Source organism: Patiria miniata, unplaced genomic scaffold, assembly GCF_015706575.1.
Source record: "Patiria miniata isolate m_02_andy unplaced genomic scaffold, ASM1570657v1 HiC_scaffold_22, whole genome shotgun sequence".
In the NCBI taxonomy this organism is placed as follows: Eukaryota; Metazoa; Echinodermata; class Asteroidea; order Valvatida; family Asterinidae; genus Patiria; species Patiria miniata.
In genome coordinates, this window is record NW_024037061.1 from 15,385,357 (window position 1) to 15,410,755 (window position 25,399).

General features: G+C 39.7%; 1 protein-coding gene across 5 annotated transcripts; it reads left to right on the forward strand.

The window, feature by feature from the left end:
- On the forward strand, nt 1–24,650 carry LOC119729982 (septin-5-like). 5 transcript variants are annotated; one of them, XM_038202772.1, is made up of 13 exons: nt 4,457–4,577; nt 5,246–5,313; nt 13,194–13,290; nt 14,985–15,071; nt 15,834–15,957; nt 16,405–16,539; nt 18,588–18,705; nt 19,273–19,374; nt 20,111–20,207; nt 20,879–20,930; nt 22,415–22,525; nt 23,417–23,698; nt 24,477–24,650. In XM_038202772.1, the coding sequence occupies exons 1-12, from the start codon at nt 4,499–4,501 to the stop codon at nt 23,694–23,696; spliced, it is 1,350 nt and encodes a 449-aa protein (XP_038058700.1). In that variant the 5' UTR covers nt 4,457–4,498; the 3' UTR covers nt 23,697–23,698; nt 24,477–24,650. The 5 variants fall into 5 exon arrangements, with proteins under 5 accessions (XP_038058701.1, XP_038058702.1, XP_038058700.1 ...); XM_038202773.1 differs by lacking the exon at nt 4,457–4,577 and adding an exon at nt 1–2,011 and having other exon boundaries at nt 23,417–24,650; XM_038202774.1 differs by lacking the exon at nt 4,457–4,577 and adding an exon at nt 4,007–4,170 and having other exon boundaries at nt 23,417–24,650.
- Nucleotides 24,651–25,399: the final 749 nt, after the last annotated feature.

Sequence of the window (25,399 nt, forward strand, 5' to 3'; positions counted from 1 at the left end):
ACATCAAGACTGAGGGCCAAAGCAATACATTAAGTATAGTTACGGTTTGTCCTTCAACAAAGAGCTGTTTTCGTTTGAATTAGTTTGGATTTTGCATCGGTTTTATGTCACGAAAAATTGTGTCCAAATGTTCGCACTGTCTGCAATACGAAACGATTAATCATCGACATCAGCATCTACAAAGAGAGAGGATATTCCCGTGTGCCACATCAAATATTCCAGGTACAGAGGTAGGTAGATAGATGGATGCCATGGTTTTATGTTAATACATGTACAGTGCACGCTTGATTTACAGGGAACTGAGCTGTCTTGTGTGCCATGTCAGTTACTCATTAACCCCATGCGAAGACTGCACGGCGCGACAACACCATGGCGCTTCTGCTGCCTGTCAAAAGGACCGGGTCTCACGCACAGTGATGCTATGGGACAATTGCCTCATCACACAGGGCTCGGACCATCTTCAATCTCAGGCTTACATTCTCTCATCCTTTGTCCTCCTGATTCACGGCTTCTTGGGCAGATCTCTTATCCTCTCATCAAACCGAGATTACAGGCGCATTGTAAGGGCACAGAGGGGGTGTTGTAGGCCTATACATCGGGAGGCAATTTGGGCTGAGCTCCCTGCTGCTAAATCTGATGGACGAAGTACATATCGTAGTGTTGTACATGCATTGGTCCGGCTGAGTGGGTTGCAGCAATGAAGGGCCAAAGGAGGATGTCATTTCACTGATGTTGACGATCGCCGGCCGGACTCAGTGGCTTTTGATGCTCAGCGAGTCACGCCTCGAGGGCTAGGCTGTTGACTGTCAATACCTGTGTGTATGCATAATCACACACGCACAATACACCAATTCTCCTCATTCCTCCATGGTGTAATCCAGGCCCGAGTTCGTGACGTGGCTAAGCTTACTGGTCGTATTGATGGGAACATAGAGCAAGGAACAGGATTGGCCGTGAGGTGGGTGTGACGATCTGATGAGAGGTTTCTCACGAGCGGCTGCCGATTAACTTTGTCCTTCACGGATCGTCTAATCAGTTGCCTCGGTCACCCCTGGTGGTTTTAGCGTCTGATGGTGAGGTACAAGGCAGCACTTTGTTCCAGCAAGCTCCAGGATCATCGTACATTTCTTGACTTGCTTACTTTGCATCTCTGTGGTGCATGAGTGGCAACCACCGGCAAAAATATACGTATACCTGCTGTGCATTCTACAAAACAAAAACAACAAGAATTGTCTTGCAGGTGAGTCAACTTGGTAAAAGGTTAACACTGTGCCCATATTCATAGACCAAGCTGATGGCCACCATACATCACAGATGGGCTCAGTTAACGTTAAGCGGAAGCTGATGCATTTTACGACCAAAAGAAATCTTGGGCTTAAAGATACATTCTGTAGAGGTTACAGGTTCTCCGTGCTGTGATAGGACTGCATACTGGAGAACCGAGACCCTATGAAGAGGTCGAACACGGGAAAGAAACTTCAGTGATCATTATTCCATCATCAAGCATCGTCTTATTCTCAACTTCGAGATTTAGAATAATTTAAAACAGAGATGAGGTAACTCGGGAAGGAATCGTGCATCCAAGAGGAGCAGAAAGAGAGAGAGGTCGAGCGTTGTTATGATTGGAAATAATAAATCTGGCGTCGAAAGATAAAGATCTTACCAAGGAGGTCGCGTAAGTCTTCTATATAAGCGAGGATTTTCCTCATGCAACAAGAAAACTGTGGTGTATGTGTTGAGTCATCTACCGAAGGTCTCTAATAATAGGTTCTAATCACTCCTGTCCGCTTAAGAATAGCCTCCGAGTGATCTGCTTCCTCCAAACCAATTACACAACCTCCCTTGTCTAACATACGCTGAATGGTAGTCCACGTCGGCTGAGGCAAGTCTGTTTGGGAGAACCAACTGGTCAACTTCTGACGGTGTCGAACAAAGATGTCTTCATTTCAAGCCAGATCCCCTGGGTTTCGGACGTCATGGACTCGGCCGTCACCAAGCCCAAGACATACAAGTAAGTATACGAGTCAAAGTAGTTGAAGCGGTTTTCCAAACCTTGGGCCTTGTCTATTTTTATGGTTTCGATTCATTTGTAGATCCGAAATCACTTTGTCCAAACCCAAGTGTTACTCCTGAACAATAGCAACGGCCCCAACTGCTGTTGAAACAGTCGGGGCAGGCCAGTGGCGCACCTAGGATTTGGCTGGGGGGGGGGGCCTCACAATTTTTTTTTTAATTTTTTTAGAAGCCGTTTAATTTTGTTCAAACAATGTTGCCCCAAATTTTTGGCCGCAGTGTTTTTTTTTTGGAGGGGCGGACCATTTTGACGTTGGTGGCGTCACTCACACCCCTATTATAGGCCACATACTTATCACCAAGGTCAAATCGAAGGACTATTTTTTTTTAACCCCCCCAACAAAAAAATGACAACCTTGGGGGGGGGGGGGGGGGGGGGACTCAAGCCTTCCGAGGGCTCCCCCCCCCCCCTTGGGTGCGCCACTGGGGCAGGCTCATCATCTAGATACCTGGGACGATGCAATACTTGGGGCGTTAAATTTCCATCCGAGTATCTGGATCTGGATCAATACTGCAGCAAACTCTCGTTGTGGATGTCGAGGATGTAGGGCTGGGTAGCCATATCCGTTTCATTGTGTGTTAATTACAGCATTTTGGCAACGCGAGGTCTACTATAATTGTGAGTAGCGTGCTTCCGAACATTAAGATGAAAACCAGAAAAATCAGCCGCAATTGTTTTGTTCATTTTGATTACATTGTACTTGTTACATTGGACATACATGTATAATGTAAAACGCCCTCTGTTGACACAATACTGAGGAAGGCAGTGGCAGAAATCTATCGAAATTAACTGCTTTAGATTCTGAGTACATGGATAGCAATTAGAAGGGTTTATTTTTGGAATTCTTTCAGTATCGCTGAATTAATGGACTACTGTCTCCTGGTTAAATTTCCCGTTTCAGTCAATAGAGGGCGCACAATACGTAAACAATCCGCGAGTTCATGGTGGAGTACGTGAGGGCGCCATAGAATCTTACCCAAAGTGCAAAACCAAAGTAACAGATTTTTGACTACAATTATTACAATTATTATAATTTGTATACACTACTGTGTTCAAAAAGGGTTGGGGATTGCTTGCGCCGAAACGGAAACAAGTGCACCAATCATGACAAGTATCGGACTATCTTTGTTGAAAGCTTGTTGCTTACATTTTGTGTCACATTAAAGTGGGAACTCGATTGATGGACTAAATCTCAGACATCTGTGTTTTGTAACAATTTGTAATCTTTGTTGCCATAATACAACCATTGTCCTTAATACATGTAATCCAGGACGCTGGACGTGATTCTAGGTTCACACATTCCCGAATTAGTTGTGAATAAGTCTACAACCAGAATAAACCTAGAATTTAAAATGGTTCCCGAATCAACCCGACAATTTTGAACATGTTCGAATTTGTCGGGGCACTTCCCGATCTTTCACGATCTTTCACCGAACAAACATAATCATCCCGAGGCAGCCAAGAACCATTCCCGCCGATTCACTCAAGAATTGTTATTCGCGGCGATTCAGCTTAAAAATCGGGAATGTGTGAACCTAGCATTTACCAACCGTGCCCCGCAGTAAAGTAATTACAATTTACATATTGGACTGTACAAAAAATTCCGTTTTCAGAACGATTTTGTAGTATTCTTGTGCTTTTATAATAGTCAGTTTCCCAATCACCATGCCGAAAAGAGAGCTCACTCACAGACCCTTGCTCGATATGCCTGAGCAGACTCGATTCGTCTCCCCCCCCCCCAAAAAAAAATATCATTAGTACTGTCAGCCCTCCTTTAAATACGAAGTTATGCATTAAGCCCTCGTATATCAAAAAGGGACATTCCCAACAACCCATGCAAGACCGTTCGTAAATAAAATCGACTGAAGAGTTTTTTATAACCCACTACAACTTACAAGTGTTATTGTCAGCCATGTTGACCCCGGCTTCAAAAAGGTTCACTCGTCCTGCATCAGTAACTATGCCCTCTACAAAGGCCCAAGCTATTTGGCAGTGTTAAAACCCCCCGTTCAGAAAGTATGACGAGGTTAGCCTCAAAACTGTTGTAAAAGCCAGTGTTGCAAAAGCCATGGACGGCAGAGGTTCAAACGTGCAGGGTAAGCATACGGATGATGACTTTACATTGGGCAAATGATTAATAGAGCTTTGCTCACTTAGTTGCCAGTTTACATTTCCTGGATGCGAGAGGGTGTTGCACGAACATGGTTTTTGAAACTGTCTCAAAACTATGAGGCCGTTTCGTTGTTTACTTACATGTGCTTATTAGGTATACGAGCATTATACCTGAACGGTGATGCTACAAAGTGCGTCATGTTTTTATATAGTGTACAGTACTATAGTTATTCATAGGTCCATCTGCTCGCACGCAGTTAAGACGTATACTGGCAATTTTTGTGGACGCTTTAGATTTGTTTGTGTCGGTGAATGATAATGGCTAACAGCGGCGCCTCTCTGCCTAAAAAGCCAGCCCGGAAGAAATTGTCGCGCATGTCAATAATATCAGGTTGGTGTAACAAAATTTTAATATTTCAAGTTATGCAAACTTTTTAGTTGAACTAAACGCTGGTCGTACATTATGTGTCATCTTGTCGAAGGCCAAAGGAAGACGACCACTGATTTCGAGCCTGAGTATTCAGATGAGATCGTTTTGTTATCTCAATGAAGTTGTATTAATTGGCGGTTGATGCTTTGAACCTGCATGTTTTTAGGAATCCCATGTTGCAAAAAAAAAATGATGTGCTTCAACAATGCAACTCAATTGGCGATGCTCTGTTAAAGACGAAATGGCTTAAAACGGAAACTCGTATGTAACCAGCAGGAAAGAAGTACATAGTCCATGAACGTAACGTAGCGCATGCGAAATGTATTAAACATAATAGAAAGCCTCTCATGTATGCCAGAACATCATCCCAGTGAGCCATGGAGATTCTAAAGAGGGTCCTGTCTGGGGAAACAAGGACAATCCTCTCCCAGTGAGTCAGTATTGTATTGTTATCGTCCCCATGAGAACGGAGAACCTATAGCCTCTTGACATCTCCATTAAATGTACAAATGTATATAGTCACGTGACAATATCACACCAATGAGAGTGTCGAATTTTCAGATCAGGTTCCATAATAACATACATTTTCTTCTGGTGGTATATTTCGTATATGAATTTTATTTTCCCAGGTGCTGTAGATCGGTTTGAATTCGGGCGAAGGACGTCAACCTCCGAACGGGAACCAGAAAGTCCAAAGGTACGGTATTTTGTCGTAGCGCTTAATACTGGCATGCCCCCAAATCTTCCTTACATTTTGCTCCATTCTCACCTCTATTAACATTCCTTAACTGCTCAATAAACACGAATAGAATACTGTTGAAATATTGATCATTCAGGTACATGGGCGCGAGGTCTATACTTCTAGACCGCCACAAACTTCCAAATAAGTTCTTCCAAACAATTTTTTTTACTTCCAAAGCACAGTCATCAAACAAATTTAACCTAAAGGGAATGTACAACATTTGCTTTTGCTGCAATTTTCAGAAATAAATGGATTTGGAGGATTAGTATGTTATAGCAAATATTGTTAAAATGACTTGTTTTACGTTTTGGGCTTGTAGATGTTGGAAAAACCAAGAAAACCATTCATGTTCTTGTAGTCTGTTTCCCTGACCCCACTTATGATGAAACGGAGAATTTATAGACTTTGGGAAATTGTAAGATGAGAGAGGAGAGAATCAGTCTAGTAGGCTTGTACCCCTTCACAGTTGTGTAATCAATTGCAAAGAAAACACGGAATAACTAGTTATGAAAAATTAGGAGCAGTTTTGAAAAAAAGCCAGTTTTCTCCAACGCTGGTCGGCCGACCAGCGTTGGAAAAATACAATTTTTCTTGAAAATGTCAGCACACCAGGAGCCACGATTTTACAGGATGCTTTAGACTGTCAATCCCTAACAATCCAGCAAGGTATTTCCTGATAATTTGATCATTTCGTTTTGTAATGTTTGCAAATGTTGTATCTTCCCTTTCAGTACTTCACTTGACTGTAAGTGAATAATAGTCTCGAGCATCCTGTGAAATAATGGCACCTGATATGCTGTCATTTTAAAGAGAAGTGGAATTTTTGTATTAATTTCCAACCGATGGTTGGCCAACCATCGTTGACCAAACAACTGACTTTTAAAAAAAAATACTGCTCCCACTTCACCAAATTTAGTTAGTCCACATTTAGTTTGCAATGAGTTGCACATCCGTGAAGGGGTGCAAGCCAGCTAGTCCGATTTACTGACCTAACAACTGCCTTACGTCTATAAATTGCTCCGTTTTGTCTGAAGTAGGATCAGGGAAACAGACTAAAAAAATTTTTTATTGGTTTTACCAGCGTCAGTATACGCAAAACTTTAAACAGGTCAGTGTAACAATATTTGCTATAAAATACCAACCCCCATATCCGTCTATTTCTGAAAATTACAGCTAAAGCAAATGTTGTATAGGCCTTATTACCTTTAATACTTCATATGTCATTATAATCGCCACACCTGATGATGCACTTCTGCACCTATTATTCGTACAAAGAAGGAAAACAGCGCTTCAACAAAACTGATATGGTATATACAAAACTAATAACTTAAACATAAAATAGAGAGAAAGTAATCCATCATGTCTCTTTGTTCTTGTACCATTGTAACTACCAGTGTAACTGAAGAGGGCGCCATACTATAAAATCTGAAATCGTGGCTATAGGCCTTTTTAATACGTTACACACACACACACACTGCTTAGTGAATTTGAGTGTTAGGGTCACATCTACGTTACGGGTTAAGATTTTTATAAACCCAACGAATTCAGCGAAAACTCTCAATCTAACAAAAAAATATTCTGAGTAATGAAACTCAGCACAGAGTTCATGCCAACACGGCCTCAGAACTTTTTTACTTTATAACTTAGCTTATCCTCATATAGTTCGGGTCACTAATGACGGGGGAAGTCTTGCCCCGAGATCCAGACAGGAAACACGGGGGAAGTATGAGGGAGTGAATCATCAGACGCCCTGCCAGGGAGGGACAAAGTCTTGGGGACTGCCTGAGATTGCGTATAAAACGGAAAATACTTTCAGTTTTTTTTTAACCACCAATGAAGACGGATTAAAGGTGGAATCTTGTCATGCACACAATAATAAAGGGCGCAAATAATAAAGGGTGTCTGGGTAAAACGAAACAGAGGTACAGAGGCACTACAAACCATGAAATAAGGGGATTGAATTGAAATAAATGCAATTTGAATGTGTGACATTTGACAATACCAACAAGACCATCTTATATAATATGGATCACTGAAAAACAGAATTTGGTAAAGGTTCACACTAGGCCTATTCACTTTTTCTGAAAGGACTGCATAGCATGCCAGACTTTAAATTAACAAATGTTTGCATTTAATTACAAATGCGTAAACACCATCGTCTTTAAAAAAGCCCAAGGGCAAGGCAGCGTGAAATCTCTGCATGATTTCCTTAAGGATGAGGAAACGGAAATGCAGAACCGGGTCAGTCCAATAGTTGTACACATGCGCAGTTGCATTGTATATCCATGAATTGAATTCCAGCTCTACTAATATTATTGTTATGCTATAGCATATATTTTACGGGTCAGTCCATATCGATCGTGTGAAGGAATTCCATGTTCACACAACGCAGGGTAATACACTACTGACCTGACATGAACTACATGTTATCTTGCTTGTCGTTGGAATAATATTGTGATACCTGGGATGGTATTTTTGGAGTATTGTACCAGAATGGGATAACTGCGATTATAAAAAACCTCTGCATTGCACACACAAGATTGGCAGACTAACAAGCAGCGACGCTAGATGCTGCAATGACGGACTGAGACGGGGTGGTTGAACGGCGAACGAAAAAGGGGTCATCTGCAATCGTGTAGGCCTGCAATCATCAGGCAAGGATGCGGCGTTATGGAAACTAGATCCGAGATGGGATGTGTACTCTTCGGAGAGACTCCACGAAACTAATTCTCGTCCCAGTTAGACGCGGACAAATATTGAGGCAGACCTGAGGATAATATTCCAGCCTCAGAACCGATTAACATATTTTCAAATTCCCGATATTGTCTATTATAATATCTTCGCCGATACATCGCCTGTCATCATCAGCACGGTGCCAGTGCTTCGATTCGATTGACCACCCGCATGGACTTACAACATGCAATGATCTTCTACGACGGAAAACAATGCCAATAGTAAATGGGGTATAATATTCATTTGTATGATTGTTATGTGCACAGTTGACATTTTATTTCCGGAAGTATGCACATTTGAATGGCCATTTTCTTATGGCTGGCACAGATCCGATAGACTATGAGCCATACACGACAGGTGTATACAGGTGCAATTGGTGGAAAGTCCCTCTGAATAGAACCGACTGTACATCTCAACTCCGACAGCTCTCACACGCGGTGTTCAGCCTTGACATTCTACGGGAAACCACTGAACCACGGTCCAGTAACACACAAATCGACAACCACAATTGGCAAACCATTGTAAACCACCCACACACCACAAACGCTCAAGATGAAACTATTTAGGGGTGTGGGTTATACATATTTCACAAATACTTTTCAGTGGATAGATGTAGGACATTTCAGTGGATAAATAGAGGAGTGACAACAGACCAGCAACGCTTCAATCATCGAGACATCATTTCTATTTTGGGGAGTACCAAACGTGAAATACTTTTGATGAGGGGTCGATGTCGAGCTATCCTCAGCCGTCAATTTAAGCTCCGGGGCCCACTGGCTTGCCGCCATCCACGCGCCGACTGTCTAGCATCCACGGTTGGAAAGAAACAGATTCAACATGGGAGCAGCAAAGATCCAAAAACTCGTGCTTAGTGATTGATGGTGCATATTTGATAATACTGATTTTGAAGAGATAATTTAGGACGATCTTATTTGCCGTGCTTGAGGTGTAAGTGCTGGTTGAAGGATTCCAGTTTTTCCTCTCTGGAGAGTGAATGGATTTTGGTTTTTTATCTTCATTCAACAAGACACCTGAAGACGAAAGCGACCAAGGCCAGGGAGTTCACAAGGAGAAATTATTAGCATATGAAAGTATGGATTGAATATTTTGACCATGAATTGCTTGGTTTGAATGGCCGCCTAATAGTCAGCAATACAGCCATGTATAGCCTAAACCAAGGACGGGATGCGTTTGTAACAACTGCTATGAACTATAGAAAGTGAAATTTATATGATTTATTTTTTTAGTGCGTGAAGCTTGGCGACGTTGTTGAGAGAGAGGTATTCGAGGAAGGACAACTGTGTTGCGGTATTCAGTTTCTAAACTCTATGAAGTTGTTCTATCGAGCTGTTTGACCGCACTGAGTGAATCAACGAAAGTGAAATAACAGCTAGGTTATTACGTTCAGAAACTTGATGTGGAGTTTATTTTGCTGTGAGCTCTACGCCGAAGAGATCAAGCAACATATTTAACAATACAACTAGGCTGTGATTTTGTTAAATAGAATCAGCAAGTGGAAAAAAGGATCCACACTGCTGCAAGTTAACTGTCACTTCTGAAACAGAGACCTCTGTATTAAGCATCGAGTCGTACCTCCTATACAAGAAAACATCAAGCTAGGACCAGTCAAAGCCTTCGGACACATATCTCAAACTGTACTTGACATTGTATCGCGGCTGTATTTTCTGACATTCTTGAGCGAGGTGTCCGGGGGACTTTAGTTCGCTGTACTTTTTCCACGTGTGTGGAATCTCAAACAGCGTGTCTTGGATACTACGACGGAGTGGTTTACTGACCTGCGAAGTCGTCTTTTAAAGAGGAGCTGCATCTTTTCTTCCATGTCGTCCAAGTTTTTGTCTACCTTTGACAAGATGCCGAAGACTCACGTGGATATTCAGGTTAGCATGCTTGCATGATTGCATCATTATTGACGTCGGAATGGCAGTAAATAATAGATGGAATCTGTAATTTAATTTTGTGGCACCATTTCACATTATATACAGCTAAGCGTGTACATTAAGTGCAAACTGACTGTTTTTCCCTACTGACAAGGTAAGCTTATAATACATGAACGTATATGGATAGACCTATCTTGATAATTATATGGAAATATGGCTCCACTTGATATAAAATCGAAAGCTCGTGTTATGCAACCGAATCGTTATACAAGTACATATCATTTGTACATGTATAACATAGCATTATTGATTCGAGCGATAATGGTGTGGCCCGTGTAAGTTATACGCTCGCAATTAGTGGTAAACCAATGGTTAATGGAGCATTGTTTTAGTCGATGTCACCGGATGAGGTTGCAGTTAGGCATCAACGCAACCGTATGGAATACAAACTAAACACTCTGTTAACATTCAAACAAGGTTACTTAATCTACTAAAATATGAAAAGGTGTCTGGTGATCTTACCACAATTGAGAGTCTCAGTTTAATTAACCTTATACCGGTAGTCCGGTACCTTCTGGAAGTTGAGTTGGCATATTTAGTAGTTTGTCTGAGTAGTTTGGTAACGACAACCCTGGTCCCATCAATTGACCATTGTATGGGTCCTCGCCAAACATCGGGCCATGGCCCCTTCCCATCTACCATGGGGCCTCACTTGACCGTGGTCAGGTAGGCCTATACACATCCTTTCATCTTTCCAACATGGGACCCGCATGGAACAGTTTCATCCCACAGTTCCATCATGGAATGTTTTGACTCTCGCCATCTGCTATACGGGACCACTGTTCTTTCTCGTTTATACCACGTTCACATGGAATCATCTCACCGTCTACCATGAGATGATGCCAAGCCACCACAGAAGAACCATGGGACCATTTCCCTTCAATGTACGATGGGACCATTCCCCTTCCAATTTATTTGGGTTGTTGCTCCATCTTATCTGCCATAGGATCATGTATACCCTTTCCTATTGCAAAAGACCATAAATGCCTTTTTCCATCAGCCCCCAGTATAGGACTCAAGTTCCATTTCTCATGGGATCCTAGCTTACTTGCCTCTTGTCACTTACCTCCCATCCCCATATGCATGTATCATGGAATCATAGCCTTCCCGTGTATGTTTCATGGGATCTTTGCCCTTCCTACCACATGGCATAGTTGCCTTCCGGGATAATATTCCCATGGAACCATATCTATTTTGGAGTCTTTTACACATGGTTTCTCTCCAGTTGGTAAAATGAAGCCGAGGGAATATCCCACGTTTCAACTCTAACAAAAATGAATCCGCCAGGATTTCTTTATAAGTAGTACTCTAGTTCGATGGGATCGCTTCATAATAAACTTCACGATATTTGGATTTTTTTGACAAAACCCACGTACGATATAACATAACTTGTTTCAGGTATTTTCTTTTATCCAAAGAGTGACTATTCACTTTCACCGATTGAAAGTAGGTACCAGAGACGTTTTAGGGTGACATTCATTAACTCGAAAAGATCGAGTTTTAACTGGGCTTGACTGAAGCGATTGTTTTCTTTCCCTGAGTATTCAATCTAAAATTAGAGCGATTTTCAGTCTAAATTGCAACCCTGGCTACGCTTTTTGGAATTTAGATAGAGGGTATCTAGAGTATCGGTTACATTTAGCACAGTAAAGCGTTTGAAAAGCCACTGCCTAAACCACACTGGCACCAAACGCTGTTACCTTAAAAAAAGCACAAGGAAATAAAAACTACCGAGAGCTCTAGGTATGTGTCAATAGGCAACATACAATAACACTGATCACTGAAAAATATTTTTTATTGAGTCGCGTTTATTTCCGGCATGCAAGCGTGAATGGGCCCATAACTGAGCTCTGCACCCTCCACATTCTAATTTTTTAATAACAAAAGAGATGCATTCACGGCCATTTGACAGTTTGGAAACAAAATTTACGAGCGAGATATCGTTATTGGATGTGAGCGTGGGATTGAAGTTTTTTAAGCACGAGAAATCCCCCTTTAAGCTTTTATGTAAATGCAAAATCGATTGAACTTTGACATAACTGTCTGGAAATGATCACCTGCGTGTTGGTTTATCGTGATAATTCCAAGTTAATTCTTTAAAAAAAAAAGAGAATTATGTTTTGTAGTTACAACATGATAACTTGTGAACAATAAAATCAGCGTTTTTTGCGAAGTTATTCTATACACAGACCAACATCGGATTTCTTTTGGTCGCTACACATTTCAAGGGCATTAAATGAATCAAACGCCTAATCAAAAAGGAGATATAACACGGTTATTTTGCACGACATGAAAATTGTGTAACTATGTGTAGCTTTGAGTTTCGAATAATGCTCACTCATTCAGGGATCCGCTCTAAAAGTCAAAGTTGACTAATTTTATAACTAGCGGTCCATGAGGTGCACGATGACTTTTCGTAATTGAGTCTGAACCAGGCCATCTGCACCGGTGAACATGTCTGTAAAAACAGATATCAATAAGTAATGTATGGGTATTTTTGACATTCTTGCGCTGAAATAGCTCATTGATTCAGTTCAGTCTGGATTTATTTCGAACGTCAGGAAACGGCATACAGTGAAATCAGGAATTTCCTATACATGTGGCGTGTGCCATTATAGGAAATGTTGCATCCGGCGAAGTTGACATTTTGACATTCCCACTATTTTAGATTTTGTTGCCAAATTAGGTCATCCGCTTCGAAAGGTCAGAAGGTCATGCGATGTTTATAAACACTCAGACAGTAATCAAAATTTATCGCTGGAAAAAAGAAAGATATAAATTACTTCGATTGTGAGGAAAACGAATGTGTGCAAAGGAGAGAATTATTGTCTTTACTTTGAAATTGGATAGATAAAGCAACAACATTCGGATAATTCAAAACAGGTTACTCGGTAAGTTAATTCAACATTCGGTTGTAGAAAAAGGGAGCTTGGAATACAGATTTTAATATACGCGAGGATATTTATGAATATATCTGGTGATGATTTTCAAGAAGCAGCTATATGCATGAAGCATCTTTATCGAGCACTCTTCGGTTAAATAATATACTTTTTAAAAATAAGAAATACACGTTTGCTGCAAAAATTTATAAATGGATAACACAAATTTTATATAAAGAAATGCATTTGTCCCATTTATATACAGCAATCGGGTCGGGAGTATGTGGGGTTTGCGACCCTACCGGACCAAGTCCATCGCAAGTCCGTCAAGAAAGGATTTGAATTCACGCTCATGGTTGTAGGTAAGCATAAAAACCATCGAAAGAATTCTTCATTGAGTTAATTCATAGAAACCTCATGGTGAAACAATTCCCATTATAATGCTATATGCATTTGAGCGCAATCCCATTGAAGGTATAATCGGTAATCATAATGGTAAGAACACGGATATAAGACACATCGATGAAGATTATGAGAGAGTGGCATTTAGAAGACAAATGACAAAACCCCCAAAACGAAGCAAACCCAAACGGATATGTCAACACCTTCGCATCTGTGCCAAAAGTCATTTACGCAAAGTGTCAGACGCGTGGATATTTCCCGCCAGTAACATGAAACGTGAAACAACAGTTTCAAGATGATTGGACGAGCTGCAAAAAAAATATTACAAGTGGCCGGCATGTAAGGGAATATGCTGAGGCAGAATTCAGGATCGTGAGTGTGTCCCTAGAACGCCTTTTGGGAGGCAGGGATTTCATATATTTTTCCCTGACACGTTGCTTACATGCAGAATAAAGAAATATAAAAAGGTCGAAAACATATTATTGGGTTTTTTTAAGGTATATTTTGTTTGCGCAAGACGCACCAAGTCTGATTGATTGTCAGTGACCAACCTCATCCAACAGCTTGCTTGGGTGTTTTGAATACTGAGTATAGTATCATTTGCCACCCGGAAACTCTCCGGGGAAAAATGGTGCCAAACACCTTGTAAAATTATTCTTTCAGGTCCGTTGTCATTTAGAAAGGAAGAATGATCTCAGAAAGAAAAGAAAAAATACTTTACAAAAACGTGGTATCATAATTAGTTCAGACGCCCATGCAGAAACGTGATTCCGATTTTGCACACATTTTAATCGGGTGCCAAGGATATAGAAGGCGTACGTACAGTTTCAATGTAATTTTATCCACTGTGCAAATCACGGACAAATTATTTTAATATCCCCGTTACAGTCTGAACCCTGTTATATATAATCGGTTGTTTGAGTGAAATGAAAGTTTCCACTTTGAAAAGAAGCGGTATTTTTGTCGAAACGTTATAGAGTTCAAGTAAATGGAGATTGTCGAGAAATTGCTTTTTAGAGTCAGAGTCGACTCGTAAAGTTATGATAATAAACATTTTAGTTCCTGTATATTTAAATCGTGTTACTAATGGCAATATTTCCCTTGTTCCTTGAAATTCATACATTAATTAATCGACACAGAGGTTATTCTTTCGTTTCACAATCTTTCACACACCCATTGAATACAGTTTAAATTACGCTTTCAATAGAAAAATCGCAGGAGTAAATATTTCCTTTACGACGGCCCAAAGCCATGTGCCACAAAAACTTCACCCCAGCCACACATCATGCAATCACTCAATTCTGATGTTTGTAATACCATAAATATTCGATCCCATGTCATACGTTATGAGCGAATGATTGATGAACATCGAGAAACACTCACAACAGTACTATAAATATTTGTGTCAAATAGAAACGGTTCATTCTTATTTAGTCGTCAGTTCTGAAAATGTAGAGCAGACTGTAGAGTGTCCTGTCCCTTTTACTTCCTCGTAAAAAAGGTGTTTCTTTATTACTAAATACTACTTCGAATTTCACAGCTGATTCTAGTCGATAATAAAACCGAGAAAGAAATAGTAAACACAAGTGACTTCTAAAGCTAACATTTAAATTATATCTCAAAAGTGACTTTCTTTTTTGTCCCCACCCCACAGGTGAATCGGGTCTTGGTAAATCTACCTTAGTGAATAGTTTGTTTCTGACAGATTTGTACAAGGAGCGAAAGGAGCTAAGTGCAGATGGTAAATACATTTCCTGGTGTAATATTAATGTTTGTCAGTGTTATAGTTTTGTCAATATCTCCCTATAGTAAGTGTGGTAGATTCTGTGAACTGACTTCAGGTTTTGTTTTGGTGATGGATCAGTTTCTGTTTTAGGTAGGCCTAAGTTTAGCAGAATATTAACTGACAGAACGAGAGCTTGTTGGTTTACTCCGTTATATATACACTCGCAAAAGTTGCCCAATGTCGGTCAACATAACAACTGCCGGCAGTATTTTACCCAAGTACGTTATATATGTCTGGTTTTCCTTGTTGCAATATGACGATTGCTTGCCAATCCACCTGTATTATTTCATCCTTTCTAAGTGACTACCTAAACCGCACCCTGTTGATAGACTTGATAGAGTGAAATTTGTCTTTAAAAAAATATGGGCAGGCAATCCTTTCCCTTTCTTGTATAAAATATTAATACAGTTGGCAACGAATTATAGCGGAAACAACTATATTTTGAACAATAAGTATTTTAGTATATAAGTATTTTATATCCATTGTCGCTTAATGTGAAGACTGATAATATAAGTGAATTTTGAAGTAATCATTGTAAATCATCTGAAACGAAATCTGATATACAGTGTGTTGTTTTTGTGTACGGTACCTCATTAAAAAAGCCCTTATCTTATCTAATACTGAAAAAAAAATGAAATTGCTATTCAGGGTGTCACATGCACAAGCACGGACATACCAACTTATAAGCACTAACGCAACCTTTAAATCCATCCGTAGAACGAATCGAGCGAACGGTAGATATCAAGCGAAACTCGATCGACATCGAGGAGCAGGGAGTCCGGCTCAGATTGACCGTGGTCGACACCCCAGGGTTTGGGGACTCCGTCAACTGCAGCAACTCGTAAGTCGACAGAAATCTTACAGTGTCAAAGTCGAATAAGTTGTTATAGAGATACTCTATAGTTGTGTTGTTTTAGCAAACGAAAAAAAAAACATGATCACAAACGTACGGTCGCCAATTATTGATTAAAATGGTGATTTTTTTTTAATTGAGGCAGAAATTGGTCAACGTTGCCACTCAACGAACTCGCCAAAAAAAACCACGGCATTTTATTATTGGGATCTAAATACAATATGAAAGAACAGTACAGTTTTCTTCAAGATAACATTAATCATTGCCTATTCCATTTGAGTCTTGACACTTCGGTTCCGCCCACGAGGTACAACCTTTGCCAAAGAGCTTCAACACGTGTTACACGATATGAGTATTATACCATTCCCGCCAATCGAAGTTAAAAAAAGATACTGAACTGACGATGCCGTTTTTCCTCATTGTTTGTACTCGAAGGTGGAAACCGATTATCGACTACATTGAAGACCAGTTCGCTCAGTATTACGAAGACGAGAGCGGTTTGAACCGGAAAAACATTGTGGACAACCGAGTACATTGCTGTCTCTACTTTATCTCGCCGTACGGACACGGGTAAGAGGATGTGAACAGGCGGAGTTTTAGTATTCCTCCGCTTTATTACTTTCCACGTGAAACGTATTTTCATTGATATTGGAACTACGTTTGGAAAAAAAGAAGTTTTTTTCAAGATTCTCCCGCTTCAACACACACACGTTCCCTATGCTATTTTTGAGTTTCATCTCAAAGAATGGGTTTGTTTTCAGTTGCTCTTTTCCTAGCAATTTTAATGTTTATTCACTTTTGAATGAGGCATCGAACAAAACAAACATCAACCGACGTTTAGTTAATTGAAGTACTTATTCTTCCCAAAAATCGTATTATCATGCTGCCTGACATTAATAAGGCTCTCGAAGGGTGGCTTCATTTGTGGGCAAAATGAAAGTCCTTTTTTCAGAGGTTTGCAGACTCCTAAAATCGGAATAAAGAAGATTTTTTTCGTTAAAACAAAACGTACAAATTGACAATTCGTTAGTGGAAGAGCAACTAAAAAAAAATACATTTCCACATTTTCAGCATCTCAGCATATTTCCTATATATCCAAGAAGATACATGTACATTTCAACAGAAACTCTTCAAAATTTTAACCATGTAAATGTATTGAATATATCTTTCTGTAATCTACTTACAAATGGATTGCTGATAATATCAAAGGCCTGAAGCCTCAGTGTCTTCACTTAAAGGGAATATACATCATTTGCTTTTGCTGTAATTTTCAGAAATGGATGGAATTGGGGGGTTGGAAATATATAGCAAACATAGTTACACTGACTTTTTTGAGGTTTTGGGTTCGAAAATGCTATAAAAACCGAGAAAAACAATCATTTTCCTGTAGTCTGGTTCCCTGACTCCATATAAGAAGAAACAGAACAGTTTACATACATTGGGGAATTGTAAGGTCAGGGAACCAGTCTAGCTGGCTTGTACCCGTTCATAGGTGTGTAATCGATTGCAAACAAGTGCGATGGTCAATCGGGGCCAGTATTTGAAAAAAAGCCAGTTTTTTTCCAACGCTAGTCGGCCGACCAGCGTTGGAAATTGATACAAAATTACAACTTTTCTTGAAAATGACAGTATACCAGGTACCATGATTTTACAGGATGCTTTACACTGTCATTCACTAACAGTCCAGCAAGGTATTTCAAATTGATTTGGTAGTTTTATTTTTTGATGTTTGCAAATGTTGTATTTTCCCTTTAACCATTTCCTTCCTTTTGGGTTTTTTTTTGTTACTACTGAAAAGATGCGACTATATTTTGATCAAAGAAAAAAAAAATAAAGTACAATTTGCGGTGCACTTCTGTAAGGCACACCAATCTCGGCCAAACATCACTGATTCTGGTACGCTCGCTTGTTATAAATGCACAATATGTTTTCAATTACATCCCTGCATCTCAATCCAAATACATAGATTCCCGTGGGGGTTTCTATGAGAGAATTAGGTGTCATCGAATTGCTAAATCCACTCCATTACAGAGGCCAGTATGTAAGGGAATAGGCTTACATGTTGACGGCCGTTTCAGGTGCCAGGCCATTCAAGGAATGCAAAACTGGAAAATATCATGTTTTGTAAAGATGAAATGCTTCCTCTACATAGTTTCTTCATGTCAATTGTGCGCAAAAGTGTAGTGACTTGGCTTTACTTATCATAATGTACATTAAAATTAAATTTCAAGATTCAATGTATGTGATCTGCAAAAAAATTGTATAAACGGTTTCCCCCAATAACTCAACAAATTAAGAAAACTGTACATTTAATATAACAAAACAAAATCAAAAACACTCAATATACATTCTGAATCTTATTGATTTAGCCAAAATATAAACATTTTTCACAATTTTGAAAATCCACAATTTTGAAACCTGACTAGTTTTTGGTGCAGAAACCGAATAACTTATTCAAATGCTGAATTAATCGAATTTTTAACATTTCAATTTAAAATCTTTTTGTTAAGGTGCCAAAAAAACCTTTTGCTAAAGAAATTCTTCCTAATGCCTTAAATTTAGAAATGTACTGCTCCTAATCTGTTTTGTCAATATTTGTCATATATCCTTTTGGACAGATTGAGGCCCATTGATGTTGGGTTTATGCAACGACTTCACGACAAGGTGAACATAGTACCGGTGCTGGCTAAGGCAGATTGTCTAACACCGACTGAAGTCAGGACGTTGAAAGAAAGGGTAAGTTGTCTATTGTTTATAATTTTCTGGAGAACTTCTTTCGAAAATGTACATTTAATGGAAAAATACTAAAATGTCCTTATCATGAATTGATGAGCTTGACATGCTGTATAAAGTCAGGGCAGAGCAACCTATACATGTATAGCCTATGATCATTGTATCTACGTAAATGTAGTGGGGATATAATTGTTTCTTAAAGGGGGTTACAGAAACTAAGGAAGTTGTTGGGGGAAGGCCAGTTAAGGTTTTGAAGTAGACACATACAGAGATAAAAGATCTGAGATTTGCAATATGTGTAAGTAACATTCCAGGAAAGAAAATGTAGGATTCTTCCAGTCATGCGTAAATAATTATCATTGGTGAGTGGTTGGTTTGCCAACGCACCCCCCCCCCCCTCCTTCGAATACAAAATAGATAAACAACACAGACACCACACTCAACAACAGCTCTCTAATTGTATATACCATTAATAAATTGAAAGTATTTAATTGTAACAAAACGGAGTTAAAAACTTCTCTTTCCTGTGAGTGTAAAGAAATGGTTTTGTGATTTTTTCAAATATGACAGGTGATGCGTGAGATTCGAGAGCAAGATATCAACATCTACAGCTTCCCCGACTGTGATTCTGACGAGGACGAGGATTACAAACAACAAGACAAGGAGCTGAAGGTAAAATGGATGTTATCAGTACAAAAACATGTAAAAGACATATAATACTAAGTACGAAAAGACCACAATTTGTCCTGTATCATATCAAAGTTGAAGTTGAAATTGGAGTTGGTGTGAAGAAATTTTGTTCTAGATTGTTCTCAAAACTGTGAACAATTTCTTCACTTTTTCTAGTTCACACTCTGGAGTTTTGTTTGAACTCTGGATTTTGGCTTTTAGTTGGAATATATATAGAAAGAGGATCAAATGTCCATAAAAAAAGACATTTGCTATTTAAGAATTCAAATCTGTCTCATCCAGAGCGTTTTACAGGTATGCTGTTTGAGTTTTCAGTGTAAAGTTCTTTTTGCATCAGGTCTCTTGTGTTTGGCTTTTAAAAATAAGAAAAAATATAGTGGGGAAAGGGGTACAGTTTTTAACATCAATCTTATATAAACTTTAAAAATTCACAATATCGTGAAAGCAGAAAGTAAAAACAAGCCTGATGCGAGCTCTGTAATTTAAGTCTCTGTAACTTAAGTCCCAAAAGGTACCTTTCCATTTATTTAAAACTAATGTCTCAAAGGGGTCCGCTCATTAGTCCAACGCCTCATAGGTCCGACGCCTCATAAGTCCGAAATTCGGCCTTATGAGGCGTCGGACCTATGAGACGTCGGACTTATGATTCGGCCCCGTTTCAAAGTTGTTATATGAACATTCAGTTAGATTATTGCCAAATTTTGGTGTTGTTTTGCAGGCGAGTGTTCCGTTTGCTGTAATTGGCAGTAACACAGTGGTGGAGGTGGGAGGCAAGCGGGTTCGTGGTCGACTCTACCCATGGGGTATCACAGAGGGTAGGCCAAACCATTACTAACTTTAACTGTTCCTCTAATTTTTATGAAGTACTTTATTAAGGCTCATTAGAGGGCAACACCCAAGCTTCCTCTGAAATGTTAGGGATGCAAGACAAACTAAAACCTTGGACTTTTGGTTCCAAAATATGCAGTGCTTTTCTCAGATGCTAAACTTACTTATTTGCAGTTCATTACAAGCAATCAGATAAACATTGGCTGGACATTTTAAAGTCCAAAGACTGTTTGAAACTGTCTCGGTGAAGAGAAATTTTGAAAATTCAAAACATAGTGAAAAAAGGAGAGTTGATCAAATTATAAAGAAAGCTAAACCATGTACGCAATTAAGGGAGTGTGATGACATAAGAAGAAAACGTTTTCTTGCACAGGAATTTTGAAAAGGAAGATGCTTGAGTAGATGCTGAAGAATATACTTGATTCAAGAAGTATGAAACATGTTAGTAACACAATGGAGCTTATTTAGGTCATCATAATACAGAGTGGAAAAAAAAGGAGTAAGGGGAAAAGAACAGAAGTCTGAACAGAAACAGTGAAACACACAGCAACACTTTAAGACCAAAAAAATGCAATACGGTATCTTGCAAAGTTCAGATTCTATTTTGTCACGGAATAATATGTTTTGCTTTTTTTTCATTGTACATATTGTTTTGCAGTCGAGAATCCCAAACATTGTGACTTTGTGAAACTGAGGAACATGCTTATCAGGTGAGTAGAATACAAGCCTGAGCATTTATTACCAAATGTGACCCATTCCACAAAAAAGGGTATTATGTCGCAAAAAAGTGAAATTGAGTTATGTACATGGTTGGAAAGCTCACAATGTAAGCTTTCATTTGGTATATAATAGAGCTCCATAGCCCCTCCCGTTCTGGAGATCCGACGTATTTGCATATTAATTACTTCCCTGGAGTTCAAATTACACAACTGTGAAAACAGGCTTTGAAATAGCTGGCTTTGTTGTAGAACAACAGAACGATGCACACAGAATGGTTGTTTTTTCCACTTTGTTCATCAAAATCAACATTTCTGTGAATGAAACTTGAAACTGTAGGTATTAAAGATGTAATTCATGAAAAAAAAATGACAATCACATTTTGACGAAATTTTCACCCTCTCAATGTTGAGCAGGCCATACACAATAATGCTCAGCGCGACTTAATACCCTTTTTTGTGGAGCTGGTCACAAATACTTATGTCCAAACCGAAGAAATTGTTTATCATGGAAATAAATTCTAAATCTAACTTCTTTGCTACCTTTGGCCAAGCAAGATCTTGATAACTTCAGCTAGATCTTGATAGCTTCAGAACTTGATAGAAAGCAATTCTAGTTTTCATAAAAGAGTCTGAATAAGGGTGCGCATGACACAATTGCTTTTAGGTGCTGCCTGGTTTTTTTTTCATCTTTTATTTTTCAATCCCCATTTTTAAAAAAATATCTTTTGAAGAAAAAAAACCCATTTACATCTTGATGACGTAAAATTCTATTCCACAAAATAAAAATTAATTTTGGTACACATGCCACATCAGATTTGAACCAGCCAGCCTGGGCTAGGCACATCATTTTATGCTAACAGAGCCTCTGTCTATTTCATTGAGACCATAAGCATAAGCACAGCAAAAGGCATGCTTACCTCAGAGGAAAAATTTGCTTAACTTAGTGACGTAACAATAGAAATCTCCATGCATCCGACGACGCTTTGTTGAATATCAGACAACTATTTACTGTACGCTGACTAAAGACATAAAACAGTCACAGAGTTGTGCTATAAATACACCTACGACGACGCGTCGCACTTACGACGTGTTTTGTGAAATGGATTGCAGGACGCGTCGCAGCTGCGACGCATTGTAGAGATACGATGCATCGCAGCGCTGCGATGCATTGTAAGTTACGAAAAGTTTGATGAAATCGGGTGCTGATGAACTAGTAAGGAGGAGGTCGTGGGTTCGAGTCCTGCTAAAAATTTTCAGTTATTCAGTGCTCATAAAACTATGTTGCTAAAGGGCAAACCAAATTTGGAAGCCCCCCCCCCCCTCGGTTTTATAACTGTTTCAAACTTGGTCTCAAACCATACCATTGAGAAGACTGTTTCTCTGTTACTACATCAGCAACAGTGTGTGCCGATAACATTTTAGAATTGACAGCATTATCTTGCAAATATCTTTTTCATGTTTTTTGCTGTTGCAAGGACTCACATGCAGGATCTGAAAGAAGTCACACGGGACCTGCATTATGAAAACTACCGACTGCGGCGAATCCAGGATGAAACAGACAATCCTGACGTCAAGCAGGAGCGACTGTGAGTTGAAAACTTTTTCCTGTTTTTTTTTAAAAATCTTTTGCTTGATGATTTGAAGAACTGCATGGTATCTCACGCTATATTCTGCAATAAAGTATGGTCTTTTCAATTACATTGTATGAAACATGCAGAATATATTATATTCTGCATATATTATGTTCTGCATATCAGTGTTTCATATCAATGAAAAAGTTACAAGGTGCCACAAAAGTTTAATTACTTGAGATGAGAGAAATCAGAGTTAGCTTTGCGCTAGTGCAATACGCACAAGAGCGAATATGCACATGCATTGTGTTCTTTCCACGGAGCCCATAACTGAATGAATATGGCCTAGCCTATGTGGGTAATAAGAGACTAAAACAAAAACTCTTTTTATCCCAACGATAATTTTTTGTTTTGGCAACTCAACCTCTTTTTATTTCTTGGAGACAATAGCAGTGCAGGATAATATGCGCTAACTCGGTGGGGGGAGCATGCTTGAGTAGTGACAGGAACAACAAATCTTCATGTCCATGCCAGCAGTATTGCTGTAACATAAGTTGTAGGTTAAAACATAGAACAATTTTCTACTCACTGTTCAGCAGCACCATAAAATAGCATCTCATCTCTCTCCATGCTTCATATAAAAGACAATCAAGGGGTTCGAAACTGAATGCACACTTACCTTACAGAACAACCAAATTATTTGCACAACTTGTAGTGTCTCCATGGTGGCTTCTATGTGTCTAACTCTCTCTCTCTCTCTCTCTCTTTTACACCGATGAGGGGTTGCTTGTGAAAGAGGTCCATACGGCAGCTTCTTCTGATGAAATAGGATGCCTTTCTTTTTAAGAGGAGTTCATATCAGTACTTGACGAGACTTTGTTTCCATTTGTTCTTTCTTCCCATCAGCAACTCCATCCGGAAGGACTCCTTTGCCACCAAGGAGGTCAGCGAGAAGGACCGCATGCTGGAGGAGAAGGAGGCCGAGCTGCGTAAGATGCAGGACATGCTGCTTAAGATGCAGGCAGAGATGGCCAAGCAGCAGGGTGCATCCGGTTCAGGCAGCAACATGGGCAGCCTTGCCGACCTGGCTACTAACAACAATGCTGGGAGCGGGGACTCGGAGTCCAACATGCCTGAGGAGATGAGTGATCCTAACGACAGCAGGAGCAGTACGGTGGAAGTATGATGGTATTAATATGATACAAGTTTGTTTATCAGATGCCTACTAGAAACTGTTGTTGAGGAGGAGCCAATTCACGAATACCGCCATCTTTGTGATCACATGGTAATCTTTGGGGACAATCATTGAAAATGCAAGGGCGGTGGAAGCTGTTTTCTATTGGGGTGGCAAATAAATAGTGACCCGTTAAGCAGAGCGAGCGAAGCGCCTGATGGCGTGGGGCCGGGGCCCCATGTAAGGGCCCTGGAAAATTTTGTTTTTAGACGCACTCTGAGAGCATTTCTCAGCTATTTTGGGAAGGAAAGTCCCTTTGAATAGACTTCGTAGAAGATTTTTCCCTCAAACAATGATAAACTTCAACTTCATTTCCATAATCAATATAAAAATCAAATAAGATACATAAGACAAAAGAATAAATAGATAAGCAATATGAAATGCACATAATTATGGTGGAGAAGGTCAAAAGGTGCAAAAGTGACCAACTCCAGATTAAATCAATGTAAGCTCCAGAATATTTGGCAAAGAGACGTAAAAGAATGACTGCATGTGAAAGTATTTTTTTCCGAGGAATTTGTAATTTAAGCAGACACTACAGTATAAATTTGTTCCGAATATAATTAATATTTAATTACAACAGTCGCGCAACTGTGTATTTCAGAACCTTTGTCAAAGCGGATCCCCTAACATGCTGAATAAGAGAAAGACAAAAGTGACAGCTAAGTTATCTTGCAAGTCTAATATTTAATTTTACACAATTGTTTTCTTTTTTTTTCTCCAAAAAAACAGTGCTGCATTTTAAAATTATGCTCCTGTGGGCTTGCTAGAAGAACGAGTTCCAGTCACACATAACGTCACTAGTCATGGAGCTAATCCTGCCACCCCTGTTCTGCCACCCATGACATACACCCCATCATGCATGTATCCTCAGCATGTGATCACAGAGATGGTACTACCCATGAAATTCGCTCGTACCCCCGCCCTGCAAACAGGACGCTGGGATACTCTGATGAGCTTCACAGAATCTTGTGAAGGAAGTGGCCTATGACCTATGTATAAAGCATCTGGCTGCAGCTGTTCAAAACCGCAGTTAGACAATGTGCGCAAATGCTATCCGAAAACTTCCCATAAAACTTTGCGCACATTCCATACCGGATGTGATTTCTAGCTGTTTCATTGCGGACCATGTGGACAAAATTTTGAGCATCGCATAATGCAATCCGACCGTTCGTGATTTGAAACGGAGCCTGAGCGAGTGACGGGAATTGTAAATTTACAATACAGATAAGTTTTACAGAATGTACATTACATTATGGCTTTTCAACGAGAAAAAAACCATCTCTAAACTGGAATACAAGAGTAATGAATCAGTCTTAACGGCCATTTCAAACCTTGCAGAGTAATGACCTTAATGACGCATAGGTCACTTGTGACGTAAAATCCAACCAATCAGAGCGTGAATTCATCAGAGTATCCCAGCGTCCTGTTTGCAGGGCGGGGGGTACGAGCGAACCCATGAAACAGTCTATTACTTGCAAGCAGGTCATACACATGCATTCAATATGCTGCTTGACCAAAATAGTAACCAAAATGCACACACACCTTGACCTTATAAGAATGTATGCAACATGTGCACGAGTTTGGTTCAATCTCAGTAATCACTTCCGATTAGAACCAGCCAACCGATCCCGTTCGCTCGGTGGTCTGGTGGT

Coding starts and splice junctions, on each gene's coding strand:
- LOC119729982 (XM_038202772.1), top strand. CDS start 4,499: ATGATAATGGCTAACAGCGGCGCCTCTCTGCCTAAAAAGCCAGCCCGG. Junction 4,578..5,245: donor GCGCATGTCAATAATATCAG/GTTGGTGTAACA, acceptor TTATTTTCCCAG/GTGCTGTAGATCGGTTTGAA. Junction 16,540..18,587: donor ATCTCGCCGTACGGACACGG/GTAAGAGGATGT, acceptor CCTTTTGGACAG/ATTGAGGCCCATTGATGTTG.